The 26,610-nt window shown below is 50.9% G+C and overlaps 1 protein-coding gene across 3 annotated transcripts in view; it reads left to right on the forward strand.

Annotated features, from left to right (window-relative positions):
• PGPEP1 (pyroglutamyl-peptidase I) overlaps positions 1-25,514 on the forward strand; it is a 29,576-nt gene extending 4,062 nt beyond the window's left edge. The window contains exons 1-4 of one of the 3 annotated variants that reach the window (XM_042978620.1): positions 157-612; positions 12,579-12,695; positions 16,552-16,784; positions 20,685-25,513. In XM_042978620.1, coding sequence (XP_042834554.1) covers positions 16,579-16,784; positions 20,685-20,877 — 399 coding nt within the window. In that variant the 5' untranslated portion in view covers positions 157-612; positions 12,579-12,695; positions 16,552-16,578 and the 3' untranslated portion in view covers positions 20,878-25,513. Of the gene's footprint in view, positions 1-156; positions 613-12,578; positions 12,739-16,551; positions 16,785-20,684 lie in introns of those variants that run through there. The other 2 variants (XM_042978619.1, XM_042978621.1) reach the window with 2 other exon arrangements.
• The last annotated feature ends 1,096 nt before the right edge of the window (positions 25,515-26,610 follow it).

The raw sequence follows: 26,610 nt of genomic DNA on the forward strand, positions 1-26,610 counted from the left end.
TGTAGAAACAACCCCTCCTCTCCCAGGGACCAGCTAACTTCTCTTGTCTCTCTCTCTCTCTCTCTCTCTCTGTCTCTCTCACCTTCTCTTTATCTGTCTCTGTGTCTCTCAGACTCCCTCTGGTCTCTCCCTCTTTCCCCTTATGGCTCCATCTTTCTCTCTGTACATCTGTCTCTGTCTCTGTCTTTCACTCTCTTCTCGCCCCTGTTCCCCCCACCTCCTCTGTCCGTCTGTCTCATCTGACCTTCCTTCTTCATGCCTTGGGTGAACGTGTGCTCTAGTGGAGAGTGAACTGTTTCCCACAAGCCACAATGGGGAGGTGGGAGTGCTGGGGACGGAGGGCACCCCCTTTTCATCTTTCCCCAGGGTGGCGCTGCCCCTCAGCACCTCTCACAGAAGGGGCTTAATCTTTGGAGTCTCCTGTCTCCCCCTGGGTCTAGGGTGGCGGGTGTGGGACACTGGCTGCAGATCTCTCTTCCTAGGAGGCTCAGGTGGGTGTCAAGGGCCGGGACCCCCTTGGCTTGGGGCCGTCTGGAGTGTTCCCTGCCCAAGCGCCACGAGGAGGAGCTGGGTCACAGGTCCTGGTGACATCACAGGACAATTACTGCCACAGTGAGTCTAGACAGACCTGCTAAGGATATTAACCAGGGAACAAAGGGGGTCTTTGTCGTGGGGTCAAGGGAATCGGTCAGATGCGGCCTCGCGGCGGGGTCTTGTCAGGTGGACTGGGGTCTAGACAATGCGCCGTCTGGGGCGCGGGAGCCCTGTTCGTTTCACGGGTGTGTGCTCAGCAGCCACGCTCACCGCGGTGTCGTGGGACTTGGGGTATGCTTGCCGCTCCCCTCCTCCCCCAGGAGGACTGTCCAGCCCTGCTGGGACAGAAAGCCTCCCGAGGCAAAGAATTCAGCTAGATTACAGGCCACCCGCTTCTGATCACTTCGGATGAGCCTTATATAGCCGCTCCTTCCCCCGCCACTGCCTTGTTTAAAATTGGGGAATAACTTGCATAAAGCGACACTACAGATCTTTAGCGCCCCTAACACTTCAGTGAAGAGTATTTATACCCTTGTCAGGGATATTTCGGTCAACATAGTGACCCATTTCCAGCAACCTGGAATGTTCCCTCCTGCCCCGCATCGCTTCCCCAGCACCCTCCGCCCTGCCCCCCCCCCCCAAGGCAGCTGCCGTCCTGACCTCAGTCACCTTGCATGAGTTTTTGGCTAGCCTCAGACTGTGACTGAACAAGATGGCCCAGTCTCTGTGTCCCCCGCGGGCCGGCTGCTTTTGCTTAGCCTGAGTTGGTGGCAGGAGGGCGACCGGCTCTTTTCCCGACTCACCCCCTCCTCCCACTGACCTTGGCATTGAGGGGCTTCAGGGTTTGCTCCCAAAGAATGAAACGGCAGGGGCACTGTGGAGGGGTGGGTGGAGGTGGTGGTATATTTTCGGTGGCAGCTTTCTTAGTTTAGATTTTTTTTGCCCCCCAGATGAGGGGGCGGGGGCTAGGTGATGACCCAGAGCACAGGAGGAGCAAAGATCAGGACAAGAAGGCTACTCCCAGGGCACCTGGCTGGCTTGGTCAGTGGGGCATGTGACTCTTGATCTCAGGGTTGTGAGTTCGAGCCCCACGTGGGGCATGGAGCCTCCTTAAAAAAGCAAAAATTGAAAAAAAAGGCAGTGAGTCATTCCATGGCTCCTTGGTGAGGCCACCTCATTCCCCACCACCGAGAACCGATGTGGGCATGTGGCCATCCCACTAATGCTCAAGAAACATCACCCAGTGGAGACAGCCCTTGAGTTGATCTAGGCAAGTGACACTGCTCAGAACAGAGTGCCCGTCCTGCCGGGCAGAGAGGATCCGTAGGGAGGGCCTGCTGTTCCGAGCCAGGCATCCAGCCTTGGCACATCACATGTCATGGTGGCCACCAGGAGGGTTATGGTGCCCCAGAGAAGGTTTCTCGGGTTGGTCACCAATAGAGTTAGCATCCTTTGTCCCCCCGCCCACAGAGGTGGTTTCCCCAAGTACACGTGTCTGGGCTTGTGGGTGGCCTGGCCTGTGGACAGCTCCCCAACTGGAACCAAACAAGTAAAGGTGATTTTTTGGGGGGAGGGGGCAAGTGAGCGAGGGCAGAGAGAGAATCCCAGGAGGGGCAGACAGAGAGAGAGAGAGAGAGAGAGAGAGAGAGAGAGAGAACAAGTAGGGGAGGGGCAGAGAGAGGGAGAGGGGATCACAGACAGACTCACACCGTCAGCGCAGAGCCCGACGTGGGGCTCGAACTCAGAAACCATGAGATCACGACCTGAGCCGAAGTTGGACGCTTAATGGATTGAGCCACCCAGGCGCGCCCCTGCCCTGAGTCATTTAGACGTCAATTGCAGACATGACACCCCCTTGACCCCTAACTAATTCACCGTGCATTTCCTAAAACACAACCTCAGCACAATGATTAAAGTCAGACTCCTTTAACATAGATGCAATGCTACAACTTACAGCCCTTATTCAGAGTTTGCCAGCCTCCTCATTCATATCCTTCACAGCAGAAGAAAATTCCCCATCATACATTGCGTTCAGTTGTTCTACCTCTTTAATCCCCTGTCATCTGGAAAGTTCCTCGGTCTTTCTTTGTGTCTCACGTCAGGACACTTGCTGAGAGCCGCTCAGTTCTTTGGAGAGCGTCCTTCGGTGGGGTTTGTTTGACGTTTCCTCTTGATCACACGGAGGCTGCAGGTTTTGGCAGGAGGTCCTCAGAAGCGATGTTGTGTCCTTCTTGGTGCATTGTATTGGGAGTCACCAGAGTTTGAAGTGTCTTGTGACTGGTGTTGTTGACCTTGATCGGTTGCTAAAGATGAGATCTGGTGGACTTCTCTCCTATGACATTATGATCTTGCCCTTTGTAATTAAACAGTACCCTGTCGTGAGATACTTTGTAGTGTATAAATACTTGTTTAGACTTCCTTTTAGCATCCCCTGGTGAGTGTTGCCTGAATCAGTTTTTATTTTTTTTATTTTTATTTTTTTTTAAATGTTTTTATTTATTTTTGAAGGAGAGAGAGACCGAGCGTGAGCAGGGGAGGAGCAGAGAGAGAGAGGGAGACATAGAATCTGAAGCAGGCTCCAGGCTCCGAGCCATCAGCCCAGAGCCGGACGTGGGGCTCGAACTCACGAACTGGGAGATCATGACCTGAGCCGAAGTCGGACGCTTAGCCGACTGAGCCACCCGGGCGCCCCTCCTTTGACACTTTTTTTTGGCCTCCTGCTTTTAGGAGTTTATTTGTATCCACGTGGACTTAACTGCCCTCAAGATATGACCATGGCTCACTCTCAGTCTTTATTTTGATGTTCAAATTGTCGATGTTCAGATTGTCTCAGATTTGGCTCGTGGCATTCCCTTCAGGCTGGCTCCTGTGTCCTTTTTGTGTGTCCCCATCATTCTCTGAGCACGTCGCTTTTTGTTGTTTTTTGTTTGGTTGGTTTTTTGGTTCCAGAGTCAATTTTTGCAAATGAGCTATTTCAGAATAATTTTAGAACCTAACTGACGAATTCAGAAAGATTGCACAGATAATACAAAGGGTTCCTGCACATGCCTCGCTTGATTTCCCCTAGTGTGAACATCTTAAATAACTACTACATTTCTCGAAATGAAGAAACCAACCCTGGTCCACCACTGTTAGTAAACTCTGGACTTTATTCCGGTTTCATGAGTTTTCCCACTAATGTCCTTTTTCTGTACCAGGATCCCATCCAGGATCCTTCATTGCATTTCACCGGGCATCTCTTTCTATTTTCTTTTCTGATTTCTACCTGAGTGTTGGATGTCAAGTGCTTCGTGTCCTTTTTTTAAAAAAAAATCAAGATTGGGTGCCTGCGTGGCTCAGTCGGTTAAGCGTCTGACTTCGGCCCAGGTCATGATCTCACGGTTCGTGAGTTCGAGCCCCGCGTCGGGCTCTGTGCTGACAGCTTGGAGCCTGGAGCCTGCTTCGGATTCTGTGTCTCCCTCTCTCTCTCTCTCTGCACCTCGCCAGCTCATGCTCACACTCTGTCTCTGTCAAAAATAAATAAACTTAAAAAAAATAAAAAATAATAAAAAAAAACAAGATATAATCTTACTGAAATACAATTACGTGCCCTAAAGTTCATCCTGGTACAACCATCACCACTATCTAATTCCAGAACTTTTTCATCACCCCAGAAAGAAACCCCATGCCATTAGCCATCACTCTCCCATTCTTCCTTTTTCCTAGTGCCTGATAACTACTAATTTACTCTCCGTCTCTATGGATTTATCTGTTCTGGACATTTTATGTGGGGTCATACATCATGTGGCCTTTTATGTCTGGCTTCTTTCACTCACCATCCCGTTTAACTTATTTTGTATTTTTTAAAGCATTTTTAAAAATTTTTATTTATTTATTTTGAAAGAGAGAGAGTGGGGGAGGAGCAGAGAGAGAGGGAGAGAGAGAGAATCCCAAGCAGGCTCCACACTGTCAGCAAGGAGCCTGACACGGGGCTTGAACCCACAAACCGTGAGATCATGACCTGAGCTGAAATCAAGAGCCAAACGCCCAGCTGGCTGAGCCACCCAGGTGCCCCTCAGTGTCGCGTCTTCACAGTCCTTCCCTGTTGTAGTGTGTCCGCACTTCATTCCTTTTTATGGCTGAATAATATTCCATTGTGTGGGCATACTGTGTTTGACTAGCCATTCAATAGTTGATAGCTATTTGGGTTTTTTCCACCTTCTAGTTGTCGTGAATCATGCTGCTATGGACATTCACATACAAGTTTTTGTGAGGACGTAGGTTTTTGTTTCGTTTCTAGTGCTCAGAAAATCAAGGGAGAACATCAAAGGAAGAGACAGAGCCCGATGCGGGGCACGAACTCCCGAACTGTGAGATCATGACCTGAGACAGAGGCAGATGCTTAACCGACTGAGCCACCCAGGCACCCCTCCTTCCTTTTTAAGGCTGAATATTATTTTATATTGTATGGCTAGCCCAAATTTTGTTGATTTGTTAATTTTGTTAATTTCGTTTCTCCTAGGTATACATAGACCTGGGAGGGGGACTGATGGGTCATGTGGGAACTCCAGGTTCGCCCATGTACTTTCCCTGCTCCGGCCTTGGAATCAGCCATTTCAACAAAAAGCCTTCATTTCTGTCCTCAATAATAACATTTAAAAACCAGGAGCTGGGGGCTGGGTGTGCTCAGTACTGCTGGGGTGTCGTTACTTGTGAGCTGTCAGTGGGCAGGGGGGGAAGCAACGATGCATCGGCTCACACACCCACCCTTACGTGCACCCATTTCTTTTTATTTAAAATTTTTTTTGAATGTTTATATATTTTTAAGAGAGAGAAAGAGAGCGAGCACGCACGGGTGGCGGAAGGGCAGAGACAGAGGGAGACCCAGAATCCGAAGCGGGCTCCAGGCTCTGAGCTGTCAGCACAGAGCCTGAGGCAGGGCTCGAACTCACGGACCGTGAGATCATGAGCTGAGCTGAAGTCAGACACTTAACCGACCGAGTCACCCAGGCACGTGTAGATTTAAAAAAAAAAAAAAAAATTTTAACGTTTATTTATTTTTGAGAGAGACAGAGACAGAATGCAAGTGGGTTAGGGACAGAGAGAGAGGGAGACACAGAATCCGAAGCAGGCTCCAAGCCATCAGCACAGAGCCCAATGTGGAGCTCGAACCCACAGAGCTGTGAGATCGTGACCTGAGCCGAAGTCAGACACTCAACCGACTGAGCCACCCAGGCGCCCCAGGCACCCGTAGATTTTAGATTCCCCATCGCGATGGGGAGAAAAGGCAGAGAGAGGAATTCCAGAAAGTTCTGCAGGGTTTTAAATTGGAATCGGGATAGTTCCCAGCTTTCAACAAGTGAAGAAGTACGGGTGGCAAGGAGCCAAAGGCTGAATCTCCAAGGGGGAGAGTCCGGGGCATGGGGAACAGAGCGCTCAGATTCCTGACTCAGGGACAAGAGCCGAAGAGCAGCTATGTTACCTCCTGTTACCAGCGCCACCCCCACCCCCACCCCCAGCCTGATGTGGACGTGATCGCAGAAGCCTTTAGTGCCTGCGCCCTGGGGGCGGGGTGGGGGGGGGGAAACTAGCCAAAGGGAAGACAGTTAATACAGACCATGGCTTCCTGCCTTGGTCTTCCTGCTTTTTCTTTGTCCTTTTAAAACGGTGAGAAAATCAAGGAAGAAATCAAGGAGAAAATCAAGGGAGAACATCAAAGGAAGAGACAGAGCCCGATCTGGGGCACGAACTCCCGAACTGTGAGATCATGACCTGAGACAGAAGCAGAGGCTTAACCGACTGAGCCACCCAGGCACCCCTCCTTCCTTTTTAAGGCTGAATATTATTTTATATCGTATGGCTAGCCCAAATTTTGTTAATCCATTCATTAGTTGATGGACATATCGGTTATTTCCACCTTTGGCTTTGGTGTATAATGCTGTTATGAACATAGGTGTATAAATGGTACATTCAGGACCCCGCTTTCAATATTTTGTATAGAGACCTAGAAGGGGAGTTGCTGGATCGTATGGTAATCCTGTGTTTAACTTTTTGAGGAACCACAAACTTTCCCACAGCAGCTGCACCATTTCACTTTCGTTTTTTTTTTGTTTTTGTTTTTGTTTTTTTCAAAGACTTTATTTTTAAGTAATCTCTCCACTCAAGGTGGGGCTTGAACTCACAACCTCGAGGTCAAGAGTCACGTGCGCCACCGACTGAGCCAGCCAGGCAACCCTGCACCATTTTACATTCTTACCGGCAGTGCACAAGGGCTCCAACTTCTCCACGTCCTCCTCAACCCTTGTTATTTCTTGTCGTTTTGATATTTGATATTAGCCATTCTGACAGGTGTGAGGGGATCCCTTGTTGGGATTTTGATTTGCATTGCCCCGACGACTGATAATGTTGCACATCTTTTCATGTACTCATTGGCAATTCGTATAGCTTCTTTGGAGAAATGTCTATACATATCCTTTGCCTATTTTAAATTAAAAAAAAAAAAATTTAGAGAGGGTGCTCAAGCTGGGGAGAGGGGCAGAGGGAGAGAGAGAATCTTAAGCAGTCTCCGCGCTCAGCGCAGAGCCCGACATGGGGCTTGAGCCCACGCCCCTGGGATCATATGACCTGAGCCCAAATCAAGAGTCGGATGCTCAACCGACTGAGGCAGGTGCCCCCGGCCTTCGCCTATTTTAAAACTGGGTTGTTAATTCTGTTGTTCTTCTTGTTATTGAGTTGTAGGCATTCTTTGTATCTTCAAGATTTTGATTCCTTGTCAGATACGTGATTGCAAATGTTTCCCCTCATTCCATGGGCTGTCGTTTCACTCTGTTGATTGTGTTCTTTGGTGCACAAAAGTTTTCCATTCTTATCAAACCGAATTTCTCGGTTTTTGTTTTATTGTCTGTGATTTCGGTGTTGTTGAATTTGTTTTTCAGAGGAAAAAAAGAGCTCAGTGGGTCTCTTCGTAGGGACTAGGGGAAGATTCATTTATAAATTCTCAAATTTTTCCCCTGCCTCTAGGATGTGCTGAGTCAGAGATCAGAAAAGCAGGTTTTGATTTCGGTCGTCAAACTTGATCTGTATGGATTTTTAAAAAATTGCTCTTTGGGGCGCCTGGGTGGCTCAGCCGGTTGAGCGTCCGACTTCGGCTCAGGTCATGATCTCGAGGTCCGTGAGTTCGAGCCCCGCGTCGGGCTCTGTGCTGACAGCTCGGAGCCTGGAGCCTGCTTCGGATTCTGTGTCTCCCTCTCTCTCTGCCCCTTCCCTGCTCATGCTCTGTCTCTGTCTCAAAAATAAATAAATAAACTTATCTTTTATTTTTATTTTTTAACGTTTATTTATTAACGTTTATTTATAAGTTGCTGGAAACAGTTTGATCCTTTCCAGCTTTGCTGTTAAGTTTTTTGTTTTTTGTTTTTTTGTTTGTTTGTTTGTTTTGTTTTTGTTTTTTCTTTTTAGGCAGGACCAGAATAGTCTTTATGCTGGGGCTAATTTTTCTCTACTTCCTTATGAAGTTTTTCCACTCTGGCTGATTCACACCCTCTGCTCCTTTCGAGGCTCAGTCCCTGGTCTTGGCACACCTATATGCCCATTAAGTTCTCAAACTCTCAAAAGATGTCTGCATTGATCAGTCTCTCCCTTCCCCTCCCCCCCCCGCCCCCCCAGCTATCTTCTTTCTGGGACTCTGCTCTGCAAACTGTAGCCTTCTTACCTTTTCTAGAACCCCAGCTTTGATGCCTCAATGTCTGAAAAGTGTTATTTTACACATTTTGTCTATTTGTTTCCAGTTGTTCCAGATTGGGGGGAGCGGCGGGGAATCTGATTGTGGAGGCTCCGTTTTAGCCAGGAAGAAATGGCGCTTTTTTTTTTTTTTTTAAAGGAAGCACATACATGTTTTAAAATGCAATTTAAGTTAACATCTTTTGAGCAGTTTTTAGACTCTGCCTTATGTGTGTGTTGTTGTATTTTTCCTCCCTATGACATGGGTGCTCTTGTTAATCCCATTTACAGATGAGAAAACTGAGGCACAGAGAGGGTGAATGACTTACCGAAGGTCTCTCAGCCAGTAAGTGGTAGGAAGAAGGAGCAAACGTGGCCAGAGCCTCCGGCTCTGGAGGCTGTGCCCCTGACTCCTACCCTCCACCATCCATGCCTTCAAGAGCCACTTTTTTTCTCTTTTTGTTTATGTAGATGAAACTTACATAACATAAAATTAACCGTTTTAAAATGAACAGTTCAGTGGCGTTTACTATGTTCACAATGTTGTACACCCCCCACCTGTCTCTGGTTCCAGAACATTCCCATCCCCCTAAAGGCAATCCTGTCCCCATCAGCAGCCACTCCCCATCCGCCCTTCTCCAGCCCCTGACTGCCACTAATTTACTTTCTGTGCCTATGGATTTGGCTCTTCTGGACATTTCTTAGACAGAAATCATATACCGTGTGATCTTTTGTGTCTGGCTTCTTTCAGTCCTCATGCGCTTTCGTGGCCATCCACACTGAAGCGCGGGTCAGGGCTCTGTTCCTTTTCGTGGCTGAATAATATTCCACTGTATGGCTAGACCACATTTTGTTTCTTCATCCTTTTATCCACTGACGGGTGCTCGGGCCCGTCTCTACCTCTCCTCTTGAGGAGGTACTTTCAGTTACTTATTTTCAAAGTTTTACTTATGTAAGTCATCTCTGCACCCAACCTGGGACTTGAACTCATGACCCCAAGATCAAGGGTTGCATGTTCTTCCAACTGAGCCAGTCAGGTGTCCCAGGAGCTACTTTTTTTTTTTTTTTTTAAGTGTATTTATTTATTTATTTTGAGAGAGAGAGCTCGCAAGCAGGGGAGGGGCAGAGAGAGAGGGAGAGAGAATCCCAAGCAGGCTCTGCACGGTCAGCGCAGAGCCCGACGTGGAGCCTGGATCCCACGAACTGTGAGGTCATGACCTGAGCCGAAATCAAGGGTTGGATGCTTAACCAACTGAGCCCCCCAGGCGGCCCCCCCCCCCCAGGAGCTGCTTTTCAATGTAGGAAAGGATGGAAAGAAAAGACAGGGTCCCAGCTAGCAGCTAGTCCAAACCTCTATTTGTAGTTGAGGAAAGTGAGGCGCTTAGGTCTATATTTGTTTCGGTCTGTGCTGGAGCTGCTCAGTTGCTCAGCCAGTACTCGCAAGCACCTAGCTTGTGCGTGCCCTGTGCTATAGAAAGGACACCATTCTGCGGGGCTGAGGGAGTGTGTAAAGGGGTGCTTGTAAAACTGTCAAGTGCTTGTCAGGAGGCTGAGACATGAAGGCTACGGAGAGAGTTGACTGAGGGGAAAGTAAGGGGAAGAATGTTCCATGTAGTGAGAACAGCCAGTGCAAAGGCCCTGAGGCAGGAGTGAGTCTGGTATGTGGGAGGCCACATGGCTGGAGTGAAGTTAGCCAAATGGGGGTGGGGAGGGTTGGGGGTGAAGGGAGAAGGGAGAGAAGGGCAAGGAAATTGGCAGCGTCCGGCTTATGGGCCTCATGGATGATGGCAGGAGTTAGGATTTTTATTCTGGGTGTGGCGGGAAACGCAGCAGAGTGAGCAGGGGAAGGGTGTGATGTGATTTTAGATTTCGCCTTGGGAGGCAAGCCGTTGGGGCGGCGTAGGGTGGGAGACCATGGGGTTTGAGTCTCCAAACTGCCCAACAAAACCTGGCGTATCCCATAAATCCCACCCATGGGACTCTCTGACATCCACCGGGGTAGCCTTTTCAACCCCCCGAGTGAGATCTGGGAATAATATGAGAGAGCCCTACCGATAGTGATCGTTGGGAGCGTTCATTTTACTATGAAAAATGCTCAAGCCAAAGGATCGTCTGTCCGTGTTTGTGTGGCCATTCAAAACAATCCCCCCGGGTGTGTGGCACGTAGCAGGCGGGTGAGTGTTTATGAAATTGTGGGAATGGAAACAGAGCTCACGACGTAAAGCCTTCTGGGGGCGGGGGGGGGGGGGTGTGTGACGGCGTGACAATTCGCTGGCGAGCTCCATGCCTGCTTCGTCTCCAAATCCCCACACCCTTTAGAGAATGTCTCCCTGATCCCATTTCACAGTCGGGGAAGTTGAGGCTTAGATGAAAAGGGAACGTGAGAGTAAAAATGCTAATGACCGAGAGAAAAAAATTATAATAAGAGAAATGAAATATGCTGCCAAGTTTCTCTTAAGGATATGTGAAATGTTTTGAAATGGATTTCACCCAAAATGTCACCCCCTCACCTCGCAACCACCTGCCCCAGCAGCGGCCTGCGCTCCACCTGTGCACCGGTGTTGAGCGAGCAGATCTGCCCTCTGTCTGGCCCTGGGACTTCTTCGGGGGGTGGGGGGTGGGGAGGTTCTTTCTGATCACTGGGCTTGGTGACAGGGATGGGGTCTCAGTCCCCTGTGCTGGAGTTTAAGACTCCCCCCCACATAGGGGGGGGGCGCTTGGGTGGCTCAGTCAGTTGAGTGTCCAACTTTGGCTCAGGTCATGATCTCACCATTTGGGAGTTTGAGTCCCGCGTTGGGCAGTGAGTGATCAGCGGCCCGGATCCTCTCTGCCCCTCCCCCACTTGCGCACGCGCATGCGCGCTCTCTCTCTGTCTCAAAATTAAAAAAAAAAAAAAAAAAGAAATAAAAAAAGAAGACCCAATGATTTGGGGCACCCAAGTGGCTCAGTCAGTTAAGCGTCCGACTCTTGATTTCAGCTCAGGTCCTGATCTCACGGTTTGTGAGTTTGAGCCCCGTGTCCTGCTCCACACTATCCAAAGCCTGCTTTGGATTCTCTCTCTCTCTCTCTCTCTCTCTCTCTCTCAAAATGAATAAAATAAACTTAAATGAGATTTCCCATACACGTACACCATGCCCCCCACCCCCTTGGTGTCATTGTCTCCAGGTGACCTTGACGCATTCTCTTGGGGGGGGGGGCAGTTGGGAATTCTCTGTCGGTGAGAAGGGACCTGCCTTCTCCGGCAACTGCGGTCAAATGAGCGTGGAGTTGGGACGGCGTGGATAGCAAGGTCAAGGCAACCAGATAAAGTAGCCCTGAAGCCGCGTCAGGGGATGCAAGAACTCGCCCGCAATGAATTAATTCGGCGAAGCCAAGTGCATGCAAAAAAGGCTTTGTCTGTCTGGGACCCCACATCCACCAGTGGCAGCGTTTTCCAACCACTGCACGCGATCTGAGAATGATAGGAAACGATCCTGCAGTGGTCATTATTCATTATTCAGAGTATCAGTTAAAAAAAACTTTTTTAAATGTTTCTTTGCTCTTTGAGAGAGAAAGAGAGCACGAGCAGCGGAGGGGCGGAGAGGGGGAGACAGAATCGGAAGCAGGCTCCAGGCTCTGCGCTGTCAGCCCAGAGCCCCATGCGGGGCTCGAACCCAGCAACGTGAGATCGTGACCTGAGTCGAAATCAAGAGTTGGACGCTTAACCGACTAGGCCCCCCGGGCGCCCCTCATGATGTTTTTAAGCCACCTCATGCTCAAGATTGTTAGAGGGTCCCTGAGGAGTTGGGTCCACCTGTGAACGTGAACTGAGATCCTGCTATGTGTGGCCTGCGTCAAGTCTATAAATAATTCTCATCAGGTATAATGAAGGGGAAAGTATAATAACAAATAACAAAGACAATAGTCGTAATGGGAGCCGACATTATCTGAGCACATACGATGTGCCGAGCATTTCTGGGAACTATTAACGTGTATGCGTTCGTTTAATTCTTACAGCTACCTTGTGAAAAAACTACTTTTTTACCCCCATTTTATGGATGAGGAAACAGGCTCAGAGAGTTGCCCAAGATCACACAGGGTTCAAACCCGGGCGCCCAGCTTCAAAGGCCCGCAGCGTTACGCTGCTGCCCATGGAAATGCAGAGAGAGTTCGAGAAGAGGGAGCGGGGAGGGGAGCGAGGGAGGAGCTCTGGGGCTGGGCCAGCGCGCGCACCTTCCCTTCCACTCTGCACACTGAGTCTGGAGCCCCACCTGCTTTCTGAGGACGGGTCAGTTTATCCCCTGGGAACGCATTAACCCTGCAGCCCTCACCTAATGCCGCAACACTCCCTCTCGTCTCCCTTCCAGGAGCTGGAGAAGCTAGGGCTTGGCGACAGCGTGGACCTACATGTGTATGAGATTCCAGTCGAGTACAAGACGGTCCAGAGGCTCATCCCTGCCCTGTGGGAGAAGCACAGCCCACAGGTGAGTGGGGCGAAGGCAGGTGCTTCCTCATCAGGACCTGCAGGTGGGCACCCCGCACGTGGATGATTTGTGTGGCTTTGTTCCTGCTTCGATCACCTGGCCGATGCCATGGCCTTGTCCCCCAAAGGGCCACACTTTCCCGGGTTACCCGTGGATGCGAGGGAGGAGTGCAAACATCTGCGAACCCACAGAGCCTGGCTCCGTCCCTCTGGAGTTGTGTCACTCACGACCCATTTAGTTATAGGTGACGGTCAAAGCACACCTTAACTCAGCTTAAGCACAAACGCTTGTAAGCTTCAGGTATAGCTTGATCCAGGCACTTGCCCAGTGTTATCAGCCATCCCTCTTGGCCCTTCAGCTTTGCTTTGTGCCTTGCTTTTGCTTTGGCAAAGATAGGTGGCTGCTGGCCGACACCCTACTGACTCAGCCCCTCAGCGGAAAGAAAACATCTTTCCTTTTGATAATTGCCCAGAGTCCATGGCTGATTCTCACTGGCCACCGGGGTCCCCTGCCAGTCCCTGAGCCAATCACTATGGCTGGGGGTTGGAGGGAGGAGTGCTCTGATTCGTGACGCCTGGTCACATGCCTCCTCTGGTGGCCAGTGGGTGGTCTCACCTCTCTCCGAACCTCTTGAAAGGGGGTTCCACAAGGGGACAATGAGTATGGGAGGGAGCTGTGATGTGGTGTAATGGGGGCCAGACAAGAAGGAGCCACACTCTCCCACCACAGACACATGTGACTCCAAGGGGTCAGGAGTGGAAGTTGCCTGGGAAGTTACCTCGGTGGTGTCTCCGATAAGTGAGGTAACTGGTCGCCCGTGGGCGCCCCACCCAGCTTCCCACACTAGCCTGCCAGTTGCAGATTTTCCAGGGCCGTCGAGTGGAAACTTCCTTCCTAATGAGCCCTCCTGTCGAGTCTCAAGTGGAATTTGTCCCTTGTGAGAGGGGGACCTGGAGGCTTAGTGAGACATGACCAAAGGTTCTGTCGATGGACATTTTCTTCTGCTTTTTCTTTAAAAAATTTTTTTTAAATGTTTATCTTTGAGAGAGAGACAGAGCGTGAGCGGGGAAGGGGCAGACAGAGAGGGAGACACAGTATCTGAAGCGGGCTCCAGGCTCCGAGCGGTCAGCACAGAGCCCGACGCGGGGCTCGAACTCGCGGACCGTGAGATCGTGACCTGAGCCGAAGTCGGACGCTTCACCGACTGAGCCCCCCAGGCATCCCTCTTCTGCTTTTTCTGTGCAGTCCTGCCTTTTTCTAGTTAAACAAATAAAAATACCCTAAAGCATGAACACGTTTTGAAAAATTTTTCCGACCGTAGAGAATCACCCCTGCCTAGTTAACTGGCACCATGATTATTGCCATTTTTGCCATTTTATTACTCACACACGTATCTGCACACACGCATGTGCATGTATGTTAGTATGCACACGCATGTGCTGTTTCAACAACCTGCGTGGATTGGGTGCCCGCGGCCGCTTGAAGAATTGGCCGCAAACTTCGAACCACAGAAATGTAGTCTCGCATTTCTGGAGGCACAGAAATCCAAAGTCAAGGCCTCAGCAGCTATACTCTCTCTCGGGGGAGGGTCATTTGGGGTCTCTTCCAGCTTCTCTCTCTGTGGTCACATGGGCTTCTCCTCCTCTCTGTCTCTGGCTTTTCTTCCTGTGTCTCTTTTACGGACATTTGTCATTGGATTTGCGGCCCAGATAATCCAGGAAGATCTCGTCAAGAGATCCTTTACTCACTTGCATCGATAAAGACCCTTTTTCCAAATGAGGTCACAGTCGTGATTTCCAGGCAATTAGGACAGGGCTTTTTTTTTTCTTTTTTTTTCTTTTTTTTTTTTTTTTGCATGCGGGGGTATCACCTTGGAGCTCCTTATACAACAGCTGCTGCTTTGTTTTCACATTCACCAATATTCAATTTATGGAACTCCAGATAGGACAGTGCCAGATGTGGGGCGTTCGGTAGTGAATCAACTAAACTTGTGACTCCAAAGAGTTAGATTCTCCAGCATTATGGCCCATTAGACATCATCACTCCCTTCTGCTGGACACTTTACATCTTCTACTAGCCACACTTAAAAGGTATAAGAACAGGGGCACCTGGGTGGCTCAGTCAGTTGAGTGACCGACTTCGGCTCAGGTCACGATCTCGCGGTCCATGAGTTCGAGCCCCGCGTCGGGCTCTGGGCTGACAGCTCAGAGCCTGGAGCCTGCTTCGGATTCTGTGTCTCCCTCTCTCTCTGCCCCTCCCCTGCTCGTGCTCTGTCTCTCTGTGTCTCAAAAATAAAGAAAAACATTTTAAAAAATTTAAAACAAGATATAAAAACAAATAGGTGAAATTAACTTTAATCATTTCTTCAACGTAACCCCATGTGTCTAAAATATTATCCTCTCAACCTGTAATCAACTTTTAGAAAGTTATAATTTTTTTTAATTAAATTTTTTTGTTTATTTATTCATTTTTGAAAGACAGAACATGAGGGGGGGAGGGGCAGAGAGAGAATGGGAGACACAGAATCCGAAGCGAGCTCCAGGCTCCCTGCCATCAGCACAGAGCCCGACGCGGGGCTCGAACTCACAAGCTGTGAGATCATGACCTGTGCAGAAGTCAGACGCTTAACGGACTGAGCCACCCAGGAGCCCCAACTAAAAGTTATTAATGAGGCATTTTACATTCTTGTTTGTGCCCAGTCTCCGAAATCTGGTGTGTGTTCTGCACCGATTAAACATCTCAAATTTGTAGGAGCCACATTTTGTGCTCACTAGCCACGTGTGGCCCCTGGCTGCCGTATGGGACAGCTGTGCATCAGCCTATATTTTATTTTTATTTTATTTTATTATTTTACTTTTTGAGGGGGGGCACAAGTGAGAGGGCAGAGAGAAGGAGACGGGAGGGGGTTGGAGAGAGACCGAGAAGTGAGACTCACCTGAAGCAAGTCTTCTGTTTTACCTGAAGCAGGGCTCGAGCTCACCATCATCAGCCCATATTTTAAGTGGGCTCAGGTCATGATCTCGCGGTTCGTGGGTTCGAGCCCCGCGTCGGGCTCTGTGCTGACAGCTCGGAGCCCGGAGCCTGCTTCAGATCCTATGTCTCTCCCTCTCTCTCTGCCCCTCCCCTGCTCATGCCCTTTCTCTCTCTCTTTCAGGAATAAACATTTTAAAAGTTAAAAAATTAAAAAAAGAAATGTTTATATATTTTCTTACAGTGCCCTCTCTGGGTGTAAGCATATACACAAATAATAAGTAACAGTTGAAATTCATCTGTACTTAATCTGGTGTCCTGCTTGTTATAAATATTTTGTTGTGAGCATTTTATTATGTAGGTCATTAAAAATCCCCCCTTATATCACGTTAACGGCTGGGTAGATTTTAGTAATTGACATGACTGCCCTCCTATTATTATTCTGGTGCTTTCATACTTTTTTCTCATTTTTATGCAAAACACTGACGTGATCACTGACAGGTTATTACCTCCTTAGCCTCGATTCCTGAAAGTTACACCATGTCTTTTGCATTTGGCAATATGTCTTGAAGGTCATTCTGTATAGAACTGCTCTTGGCACGTTAACTCCGTATCGTATCCGGCCAACCCCCTCCTAGCGGCTAAGGAGGTTGCTTCCGGTATTTGATTGTATTAACACAGTTGCAATGAACACCCTTGCACGTTTCACCGCCTTGCGTGTTTCGCTTGGCCTATACCTTTGTGTGGGGCCGACTGTGTGGTCTATTCCAGCAGCAAGAGGCCAGAAACAACGTAACTCCAGGCAGAGCCCCGAGAGGATGCTGTCCTCTCCTGCACCTGGGGTGGGGGGACCCCCAGTCTCATGGCCCTGCCCATCTGTCTGCAGCTCGTGGTGCATGTGGGGGTGTCGGGCATGGCGACCGCGGTCACACTGGAGAAGTGCGGGCATAACAAGGGCTACAAAGGGCTGGACAACTGCCGCTTCTGCCCCGGCTCCCAGTGCTGCGTGGAGGACGGGCCCGAAAGCATTGACTCCATCATCGACATGGATGCTGTGTGTAAGAGGGTCACCACGCTGGGCCTGGATGTGTCAGTGACCATCTCCCAAGATGCCGGCAGGTAGGGCACCTTGGGGTGATTGCGAGCAGTGGTTTCCCTCCTCCACCGGCCCAGGCTGGCGTTGAACAAGCCAAGTGCGTTGACTTTGGCCTCAGTGGGCTGAGCACTCACCGTTCACGAGGCTCAGAGCTAAGTACGTGCACATAACAGGTGCCACGGATTCTGCTTCTAGGACTCATTATGTGTGGATCTGCCCACCTCTCCCCTGCTCTGGGTGCTAGCATCTGCCGCCTGGATGCTGCTGCCCCGGCCGCCTCCCTGGTGTCCCTCCCTCCACCTCTGCCCCGGCCCTGAGGGTCCTCTTCCTCCAAGCGGTTGGTTTCTGTTTGTGTTTTCTGGGGCTGTTGTAACAAAAACCATCACCTTGGTAGCTGAGGACAACAAAAATGTATCGTCTCCCAGTTCTGGAGGCTAGAAGTCCAAAATCAAGGTGTTGGCAACGTTTGCTCCTTCTGGAGGCCCTGAAGGGGAATCTGTTCCCTGCCTCTCTCCCGGTTTTTGGTCTGCAGGTAACCCTTGGGGTTCCTTGGCTTGTGGCCACATCACCCCGATCTTTGCCTCCGTCTCCACACGGCCTTCTTCCCTGGGTGTGTATTTACATGACCTTTTCATGAGCACATCAGTCATGGGATATAGGACCTACCTGAGGCCAGTATGATTTCATATTAGCTAATTATATCTGCAAAACCCCTATATCCGTATGAGGTTCTGGGTGAACATACAGTCTGGGAAGAAACTCTTCAGCCTCTTACAAGCTCTTTTATAAATTTAAGTCTGATGGTGTTCCCTTCCTTGCTTAATCCCTCCTGCAGCTCTCGCGGCACCTAGAATAAAATCCAAGCTGTCTCCACCACCATCCATAGGTTCTGTGTGGTCTGGCCCCTGCCCACCGCTCCACTCTCATCTGCCTTCGTTCTTCTGTCCCCCGCTGCATGCCAGCCACACAAGCCAGCCTCCTCCAGTTCCTCAAACACAGCACGCTCACTCTAGCCTCAGGGCCTTTGCACATGATATGGCCTCTGTCCTCATGTGCAGATCTCACCTCCCTCTGATAAGGTGTCTTTCAGGTTTTAGCTCCAGCACGTTGCCTCCTTGGGGGGGGAGGTGGCCTCTGCGATCTCCTGGACCAAGTTAGGCCCCCTCTGTTCAATGCCCTCTCAGCACCAGGTGTCTCCATGTCTCAACACTCTGTACACTTCTCCAGCCCAAAGGCAGCAGGTGGCAGATTCAGTAGACTGAATGGAGTAACCGAATTCACCATCGTTCTGTTTTTTATTTTTTTTAATGTTTATCGATTTATTTATTTTGAGAGAGAGATAGAGAGCGAGCGGGGGAGGGGCAGAAAGAGAGGGACACAGAGAATCCAGAGCAGGCTCCACGCTGTCAGCGCAGAGCCCGATGCGGGGCTCGAACTCACGAACCTTGCTTGAGATCATGATCCGAGCCAAAACCAAGAGTCAGACGCTTAACTGCCTGAGCCACCCAGACGCCCCCATCATTTCTGTTTTTAAAACTACTTCCAAAAGGCACAGATAATTCCAGACTATATTCTCATGTGTTCCCACTGGGAAAAATTCTCTTGCCCTCTCTCCTTCTCCCTAGCGATCCCTCTGTTAAAGCTGAGACTTAAATTGTAAAACTTCCTATGCACCGACACCTTTCCGTAGATGGTTAACCCTTGAACAACATGGGGGTAGGGCTGCTGATCACCCCCCTGCATACAAAATTTGGATAACATTTGACACCCCTCACCCCTGCCAAACTTTACTACTGTTAGATCACTGTTGACCAGAAGCCTTACTGATAACATAAACAGTTGATTAACACACATTTTGTATGTTATGTGTGTGTGTGTGTGTGTGTGTGTGTGCGTGTGTGCTGTATTCTTACAATAAAGTAAGTTAGAGAAAAGAAAATGTTATTAAGAAATTCATAAGGAGGGGCTCCAGGCTGGCTCAGTCAGTAGACCGTGTGACTCTTGATCTCGGGGTAGTGGGATTAGGCCCCCACGTTGGGTATAGAGCTTACATTAAAAAAAAAATCAGGGGCACCTGGGTGGCTCAGTCGGTTGAGCATCCAACTTCAACTCAGGTCACGGTCTTGCAGTTCGTGAGTTCGAGCCCCGCGTCGGGCTCTGTGCTAACAAACAGCTCAGAGCCTGGAGCCTGCTTCCGATTCTGTATCTCTCTCTCTCCCCCTCCCCCGGTCGTGCTCTGCCTCTTTCTGTCTCTCAAAAATAAGTAAATGTTAAATTTTTTTTTTTTAAAAATCATAAGGAAATGGGAGCTGGCCCAAGTGTCCACTGATTGATGAGTGGAGAAAGAAGATATGATACACACACACACACACACACACACACACACACACACACACAGTGGGATATTATTCAGCCATAAAAGAATGAAATCTTGCCCTTTGCAACTCCACGGATGGAGCTAGAGAGTATAATGCTCAGCAAAATAAACCAGTCAGGGAAAGACAAATCCCATGTGATTGCACTCATATGTGGAGTTTAAGAAACAAATGAGCAAAGGGGAAAAGAACAGAGAGAGAGAGAGAGGCAAACCGAGAAACAGACTCTTAACTACAGAGAACACACCAGTGGTGCCCAGAGGGGAGGGGTGGGGGTGGGTGAGGTCGGTGATGGGGAGCAGCGAGGGCACTTGTCATGACGAGCACCAGGGGTTGTCTGCAACTGTTGAATCACTATATCGTACGCCTAAAACTAGTATCACACTGTATGTTAACTAACCGGAATTAAAATGAAAACAACCAACAACCACAAAAGAAAACCATAAGGAAAAGAAAATGCATTTACAGCACTGGACTTACTGGAAAAAAAAAAGCCCTTGTGTAAGGGGACCCTTGCAGTTCAAAGCCATGTTGTTCAGGGATCGAGGGGACGTGAACGCTCGGTGCTCCAGTTTAGGCTTTTGTCCTATTTTGTTTTGCTTTTATGCGGCTGGGGTTATGTGATGTGTATGTTCTTGAGACGTCCCTTCGTCGGTTTCACTCGTGGGCACGCGGCACGGGTCTTGGTGGATTCTCCGTTTCCCTCTCGGTCCACCATGTGCCTTGTAGATGGCTGCATAGTATTCCCTTGTGTGGATGAGCCGATTTATTAAGCCACTCTTCAGTCAGTGGACGTTTAGATTGCGCCCTGGCTTGTTTGGGCTGCTACAACCAAATACCACATACTGGGTGGCTTATAAACAACAGAAAGTAATTGCTTACGCTTTTGGAGGCTGGAAGTTGAAGATCAAGTCACCACTGGTCCGGTCCTGTTCTAATGAAGACCTCCCTCTGGGCTGCAGCCCCCTTCTTGCTGTGGCAGGAGGAGGGACCTAGCTCTCTGGGGGCTCTCACGTCCCAAAGGCCCCGCCTCTTAAGACTATCACATCGGGAGTTAGGGGCTTCAACAGTGAATTTGAGGCTGGACATTCAGACCGGGGCAGGTTACTTCCCATTTTTCTACTTTTCTACTTAACAATGCAGCAAATGCCTTGTTGGTCTTTCTTGTGCCCTCATGCCAATGGCTTCTGAAGACAGATTCCCCAAACCAGAAATAATATGTCACGAAGTCTGGGCATTTGTGATATACTAGCCTGCCCAATTTTCCCCCTGGGGCAGTTTGCATCGCACGGGTAGCATCTCATACTGCCTCCTTCCTCACATACACACCGGCACACGAGGTTATCGGGTTTTTTTCGTTTTTGCCAGCCTGGGGAGGGTGAAGCAGTCGGTGTTCCATCCTGTGGCTTTCTGGCGAGGTTGGGGGTCTTACGGTAGATCTGGATGGAGGCTGTCCTGTTAGTCTGTGTACTGACTCTCTGACCCTGTTTTGGTCTCCCTTCTGCCACCCCCCCCCCCCCCCCCCCACCGCCGTGCCCTGCAACTTAGGTACCTCTGCGATTTCACCTACTACACCTCTCTGTACCAGAGTCATGGCCGCTCAGCCTTTGTTCATGTGCCCCCGCTGGGCAAGCCGTACAACGCAGACCAGCTGGGCAGGGCGCTGCGGGCCATCATCGAGGAGATGCTGGACGTCCTGGAGCAGTCAGAAGGCAAAATCAACTGTCGCCACAAACACTGAGAGCCTCTTAGGCCTCCCAAGACCTCGTCCCACTAGGGACCCTGGGAGGGACATCTGCCTTCTGGGGCCCGGCCAAGGAGGATACGCCTGACAGCTGGGGATCTGATTTGGATCAATATTTCCGACTTACCCACCTCTTCCTTTTTCTCCGCAAAAGGGCTGGTCGATTTGCCAAGGGGTGGCTGAAGATTTTTTCCTCTATTGCCCTTTGCTTTAGGGGACACCGCCACAATGGCTGGGAAGCCCGTGGGTCCCGATCTCCACGGGGAATCCTGGCCGAGTGGATCTCTGCTCTTTGATCCCGCAGCTGGGGCCCCCTGTTCACCTGCCTGTCTAAGTCTCCGCTGAAGGGATTCCGGTGTTCGCCCCCGTCCATGACTGGTTTTTCCCAAACTTAAAAACTCCTTGAAATGTCTTTGCCCTGATTCATGTCCCAACAGCCTGGACAGCCCTGGAAAGGGCTGCCTTGGGATATGGCAGGGGCTTTTTTTTTTTTTTTTTTTTCTCCTCTCTCTCTCTCTCTCTCTGTCTCTCTTACTCTGGAGCGGGGCTGCCGGTGGAAAGCAGACCTTGTCATTTTGACACGCACATGACTGTTTTTTTTTTTTTTTTTTTTTTGTTTTTTTTTTTTTTTAATGTGTAAAAATTTATAGCAGCTGCAAACCCACCCCACATCTGGCCTGGATTTTTGCGGACTTGGTGCTGGGGACCAGCTTATTGCTCTCCTCATGGTGGTGGGGGCAGAATGGGGCCTGGGGGCTGGAGTTTGCCGAACTCCGTGTGTGCTGGCGTGTTTGAGCACGAGGGTGGCGAAGCAGCCAGGGGGCTCTTGTGTAGATGGTTTTGGAGGCGCGCCCAGGACTCAGGAGTAAATTTTGACCTCACTCCCCGGCAGCTTTGAACTTGCCAGCCGGGGATGAGAGTAACGCCACCCAGCTGGACCTTGATTACCGGTCAGAGCGAGAGAACGACCACAGCAACCAGGAAGCCAACTGAGGAAAACACCCATTCGGGAAGGGATCTACTACTTTGGGGGACTGGGTTTTGCTTTGTTTTGTTTTGTTTTGTTTTCTTCAACCTTCACCTTCTTCCCCTCTTGTTCCGATGGCCAGGGGAGGTCCTGCCTCTGCTGAGCTGCTGTGTCGCTGGGAAACCGGGTTGATGGGTTTCCGAGTTAAACGCATTTTCGGAGTCCTGGGTTTGCTCTGGATGGGGGAGTGGAGAGAAGGGGGTGACTTGGGGCCGGCACTTGGCAATGGGTGTGGACTGTGGCTGGCAGGTTGAAATGATTGGGACTCTTTCTCCACGCCCGCCTGCCTTCTACCAGAAATGTCCCTTTCACGTCCCCACTCTGAGTTTGTAGTCTCCCGAGAGATCTGCAGCGTGGGATTCTGTGAGCAGAAATTGCGGCTCTCCTGAGTATGGGGAGCTCGAGGCTCATGGGTTAGCTCGGTTCCCCAAAGGTCCGATCTGCAGGTGTCGGAGGAGGAAACGAATCCAGGCAAGATGGGGAGGGAAGGGGTGGGACGTTCCTGGAGATGAGCCACGTCTGTGCTTAGCTGGATACCCACTGGAACCCAGACGCACCATCCCCAAACTCCGCATTTCCATCCTTCTTTTGTCTTCATTTTGCCTCTCTGTGTGAAGCAACATGTGATTCAGAAAGTTAGAGGTATAACTTATTGTCCGATCGTCGTTGAGTGTACGTATGTCATTTTTGTGTCCCGGCAATGATTTTAGATTTTCTCATCCAGTCCAGCTGGAATCCTCCCCTTGTCCACGATGCAGAGCATTTCGCTCATTCGTATTTAATCAGACAGCCATTGAACGTTTCACCCACTTCCTGCCAGCTCTTTGATCGTCCAGTTTGGGGCAGACTCGCCTGTTCCCTCCAGGGCGTGTCTGTCCGCGTTTATCGGGCCTTGGACTAAAATGTCCTTGTGTGAGAAGGGAGGACCAAGCCCCGTTCTTCCTCCCTCATCATTTGCGGAGGCTGGGGGGAGGGGGGCACCCAGAACGGGCAGGGGGATGGCTCTGTGAAGTGGCTTAGCCGCGTGTGGAGGGGAGATGCTGAGAGCAAGTGTCAATGGTAGAAAGATGGGCAGAGAGATGTGGTGGGAAGGCTGTTGGGGGAATCTTGCAGGAGAGTGGGGAGGCGCCTCTGGGCCCCCATGGCGGGGTGCCGAGGTGGGGGATGGGGACAGCAACGGTCATCTGGGTGTCTGGTGATGGCATGTCCTTTAAGGTGCCAGAGCCTCTGCACCTCATACCTTTCTTCTTCTCTCAGCCCCTTTGGCTCCCCCTTCCTCACCAAAAAGAAGGCCAGTGGTATGTACTTGAGGGTGTAGCTTGAAAAAGAAACAAGAAGGCGTGGTCAGAGAGAAGGAAAGGTGGCAAGAAGCAGGAATTTGAGTCGGTGGCCTGGGCTTGTACCACCTGGCCCGCCTGGTCCGGTCAAGGAACAGCCAAAGGTCCCTTGGCCACTGGGAGAGACAGGGCCAGGTGGGGGACAGAGGTCAGGGCCGGGTGGGGGGGACGGAGGTCATGGCTTCCCAGGTGGTGCCAGGTCTTTGGGGGAAATGTCAGATTGCAATAGTTTGCAAGGCAAAGAGTTTTCAGCTGCCTTGCTCTTTGCTGGCACAGTGACTTCTGGAACAGAAAGGGCCTGCTCAGGGGGATGGCTGGAAAAGTAGATTCAGGATGCCTTTTTGTTGTGTTAGAAGTTTCTGCCAGGAAGCCAGGCCCGCTGGTGTGCGTGTGCCTGTGCGTGTGTGTGTGTGTGTGTGTGTGCACCCGCATGCCTGTGTCCCCCGAGGGCGACTGGGCCAGGGAGGGGAGCTGCTCCTGGAAATCCGCCCACCCCACCAGCCTCTTTTCTGCTGCCACTGTCTAGACTGTTGACCTTTGACCTCTCCACCCCTTGGAGTGTTTAAACCCAAAAGTCCCCTCTGGGGAGAGTGGGACAAAGCCCCATTCTTCTCCATGGCCCCAGCCTCCACCCCGAGACCCTCGAAAGCGCACGCGTGAGCCTGCAGCCGGTGTGGGGACGTTGATGGTCATACAGGCGGAGGCAGGCCACCGCGTTGCCAGGTGGCTCCTCGTGGCCACGAGTCCCCCACTGTATCCATTGACTCCGGGAAGCCGAAAAGGGCTTTGGTTTTTATATCCCAGATTGCATTTCCCTTCTCCAGGCACAAGTGCCTCAAAAGGGCCTGGGCCTGCTGGCTGGGAGGGAGAACATCTCTATTTTTGTGGTGAGGAAGCACATTAAAGGCCACGGACCCCCTCACACCCATGGCAGCGTGGCTCTTTGGGGTGGGAGGCCATTTGCTGACATCCACATCTCGGGTGGATGCTGAACATTTCTGCTAAGAGACTCTGTCCTCCGGTTCATGGGCGGTTGTCACAAGCTGAGTGTCGCGGGCTCCCAGGTCTCTGGGGGACCTGTTGCCAAACCCATTTCTCCCCCTGTCTCTCCTCACCAAGCCTCCCTTTCAGCTGCCTGGAGACCCACAGAAGTGCCTGCCTCTCTAATAAACACGGGGCACAGAGAAAGGGGACGAGATGAGAAAGAGAGAAGTAACCCCAGGCTCTGGACCCCAGGGCCCAGGCCAGGGTTGCCGGAGCCATTTGCAGAGGTGGGGTCTGGAGCGAGTGACTTTTGTGACTGACACACTTTGTCTCCAGGAAATCACAGAGAAAGCCAGTTTGGAATTGGGCTCTGTGCTTCCCGGGCGTGTGGCATCCCCAGATGCCAAGGAAGCTACATCAGGATCTTGGGAAGCAGAATTGGCTTTTGCCTGCCCTAGGGGTACCTGGCATGTTTCTGGGGCTCCGTTAACATCTCAGGTTTCTATCTCATCCTGTATCTCTCTTTAGGAAAAACCTTTCCCACCGAAGGTAACTGCATTTTCTGTCCCCCAAGGTGGGCCTGGCCCCTGTACCCTCGGGGTGGCTTCTCCCTGACCCCCAGAGTTCCTGTGAGTGCCTTGTCCGAAACCCTCCTGGCTGGGACCCCTGGCTGGGGAAGGGTCTGTCGGACTTTGCTGGGGGCTGGGCTCTGGGACACCCCAATCTTGACACCCCAGAAAGCAAATAAAACAGTTGAAATATGTGATTTCTTGTGTGTCTTTGTGAGAGGTTAGCAGCCACCAGGGTCATCCCCAGCCTGAGGGCATCAGTGGGCACAGGGGGCTCTGACTCACTGGGATTTCTGTCCTTGGTCCCCACTTTGTGGCGGCTGTTGTGAGTGTGCTGAGTGGATAGTGATGAGGGGGTTTCTGTACAGAATGGTCTCCCTCCTCACAACCCAATGCCTCTGTTCTGATGCACAGAGAGATCAAGTAACTTGCCTACTGTCCCACAGCAAGGGGGTGTGGTGGTGCTGGGGTTTGAGTCATGGTCGTTTAGACTCCCGGCGTGTGCAATATTCCCACTCACAACTCTGTGGTGGGGGTGCCATTACGACCTTTCACAGATGGGGAAACTGAGGCTCTGACAGGTGAAGCCTCTTGTCATGGCCAGGGAGAGGAGAGGCAGGAAAGTGAACCCAGGCCAGCTTCTCTGGCACTGAGTAGTTTGAACCAGAGACAGGGCTTGGTCATTCCCCTATGTCTGTCCTCGGAAGGAATGAAGCCACTCTAGGGTCAGGGGCTTTCAAAGAATAGATTTAAAAAATTTTTTTTCCTAATGTGTTTTTTATTTATTTTTAAGAGACAGAGACAGAGCACCGGCTGGGGAGGGGCAGAGAGCGAGGGAGACACAGAATCTGAGGCAGGCTCCAGGCTCTGAGCTGTCAGCACAGAGCCCCACGCGGGGCTCGAACTCACAAATGGTGAGATCATGACCTGAGCCAAAGTTGGATGCTTAACCGACCAACTGAGCCACCCAGGCTCCCCCAAAGAATAGATTTTTGAAACCAAAAGGACTTGTCTTGGGGGATGTTGGTCCCGGGGGAGGGGGCACCTCCTTGAAGTCCCTGAGGACACAGGGACTTTGCACCCTCAGAGGAAGTGTCCTCTGCACCCAGCACAGCTCCCGGCGTTTCATAGGTGTGCAGTAAACTACAGGGGAAGGTGGGAAAGGGGTGAGGGCTCAGTGTTCTATCTCGAGGCCAGCAGGGGGCGCAAGGAGGCTCCAGGGAGCGGAAGACAAGCCCCGGAAGGCCAGCTTCCTTCTCTAGCCCAGGCCCTCACACCACCTGCTCCTTACCGCTGGAGCCCTGTCTCCCTGTGGCTACATCGGTCACTTATGAAGTGCCTACTGTGCATTGGTGCCTGGGCTGGGGACACACCAGGGATCCAGCAGTTTCCAGGCCGGGAGTACGGTGCAGGGGATCCGGCAGTGATGGGGGACATACAGGGAGCTGAACGGTCAAGGCATATGAGGGGAGGCTCATTAGAGGGTAAGGCTTGGAGAAGTCTCTGTTGGCCCCATTCAATAGTTTCCGTCAGCTCTCGCCTGGACATTCTCAGTCTTACTTGGAGATCAGGGGCTTGGACGATGGGGTTTTGGGGTGACGGGGAGTTCGGAGCTGACAGCCAAGAAAGAATTCTTGAAGACATCTTTGGTGCAAAAAAGGGGATTTTATTAAAGCACGGGGACAGGACCCGTGGGCAGAAAGAACTGTACTGGGATTGGGATGGGTAACTCATTCTAGACCTTCGGGTTGGGAGGGGGTTAGGGATAGAGCAAATCTCTAAGGTATTTTGGAAGCAAGGTTTCCAGGGCCTG

The sequence above is a fragment of the Panthera tigris genome, chromosome A2 (assembly GCF_018350195.1).
Source record: "Panthera tigris isolate Pti1 chromosome A2, P.tigris_Pti1_mat1.1, whole genome shotgun sequence".
Lineage (NCBI taxonomy): Eukaryota > Metazoa > Chordata > Mammalia > Carnivora > Felidae > Panthera > Panthera tigris.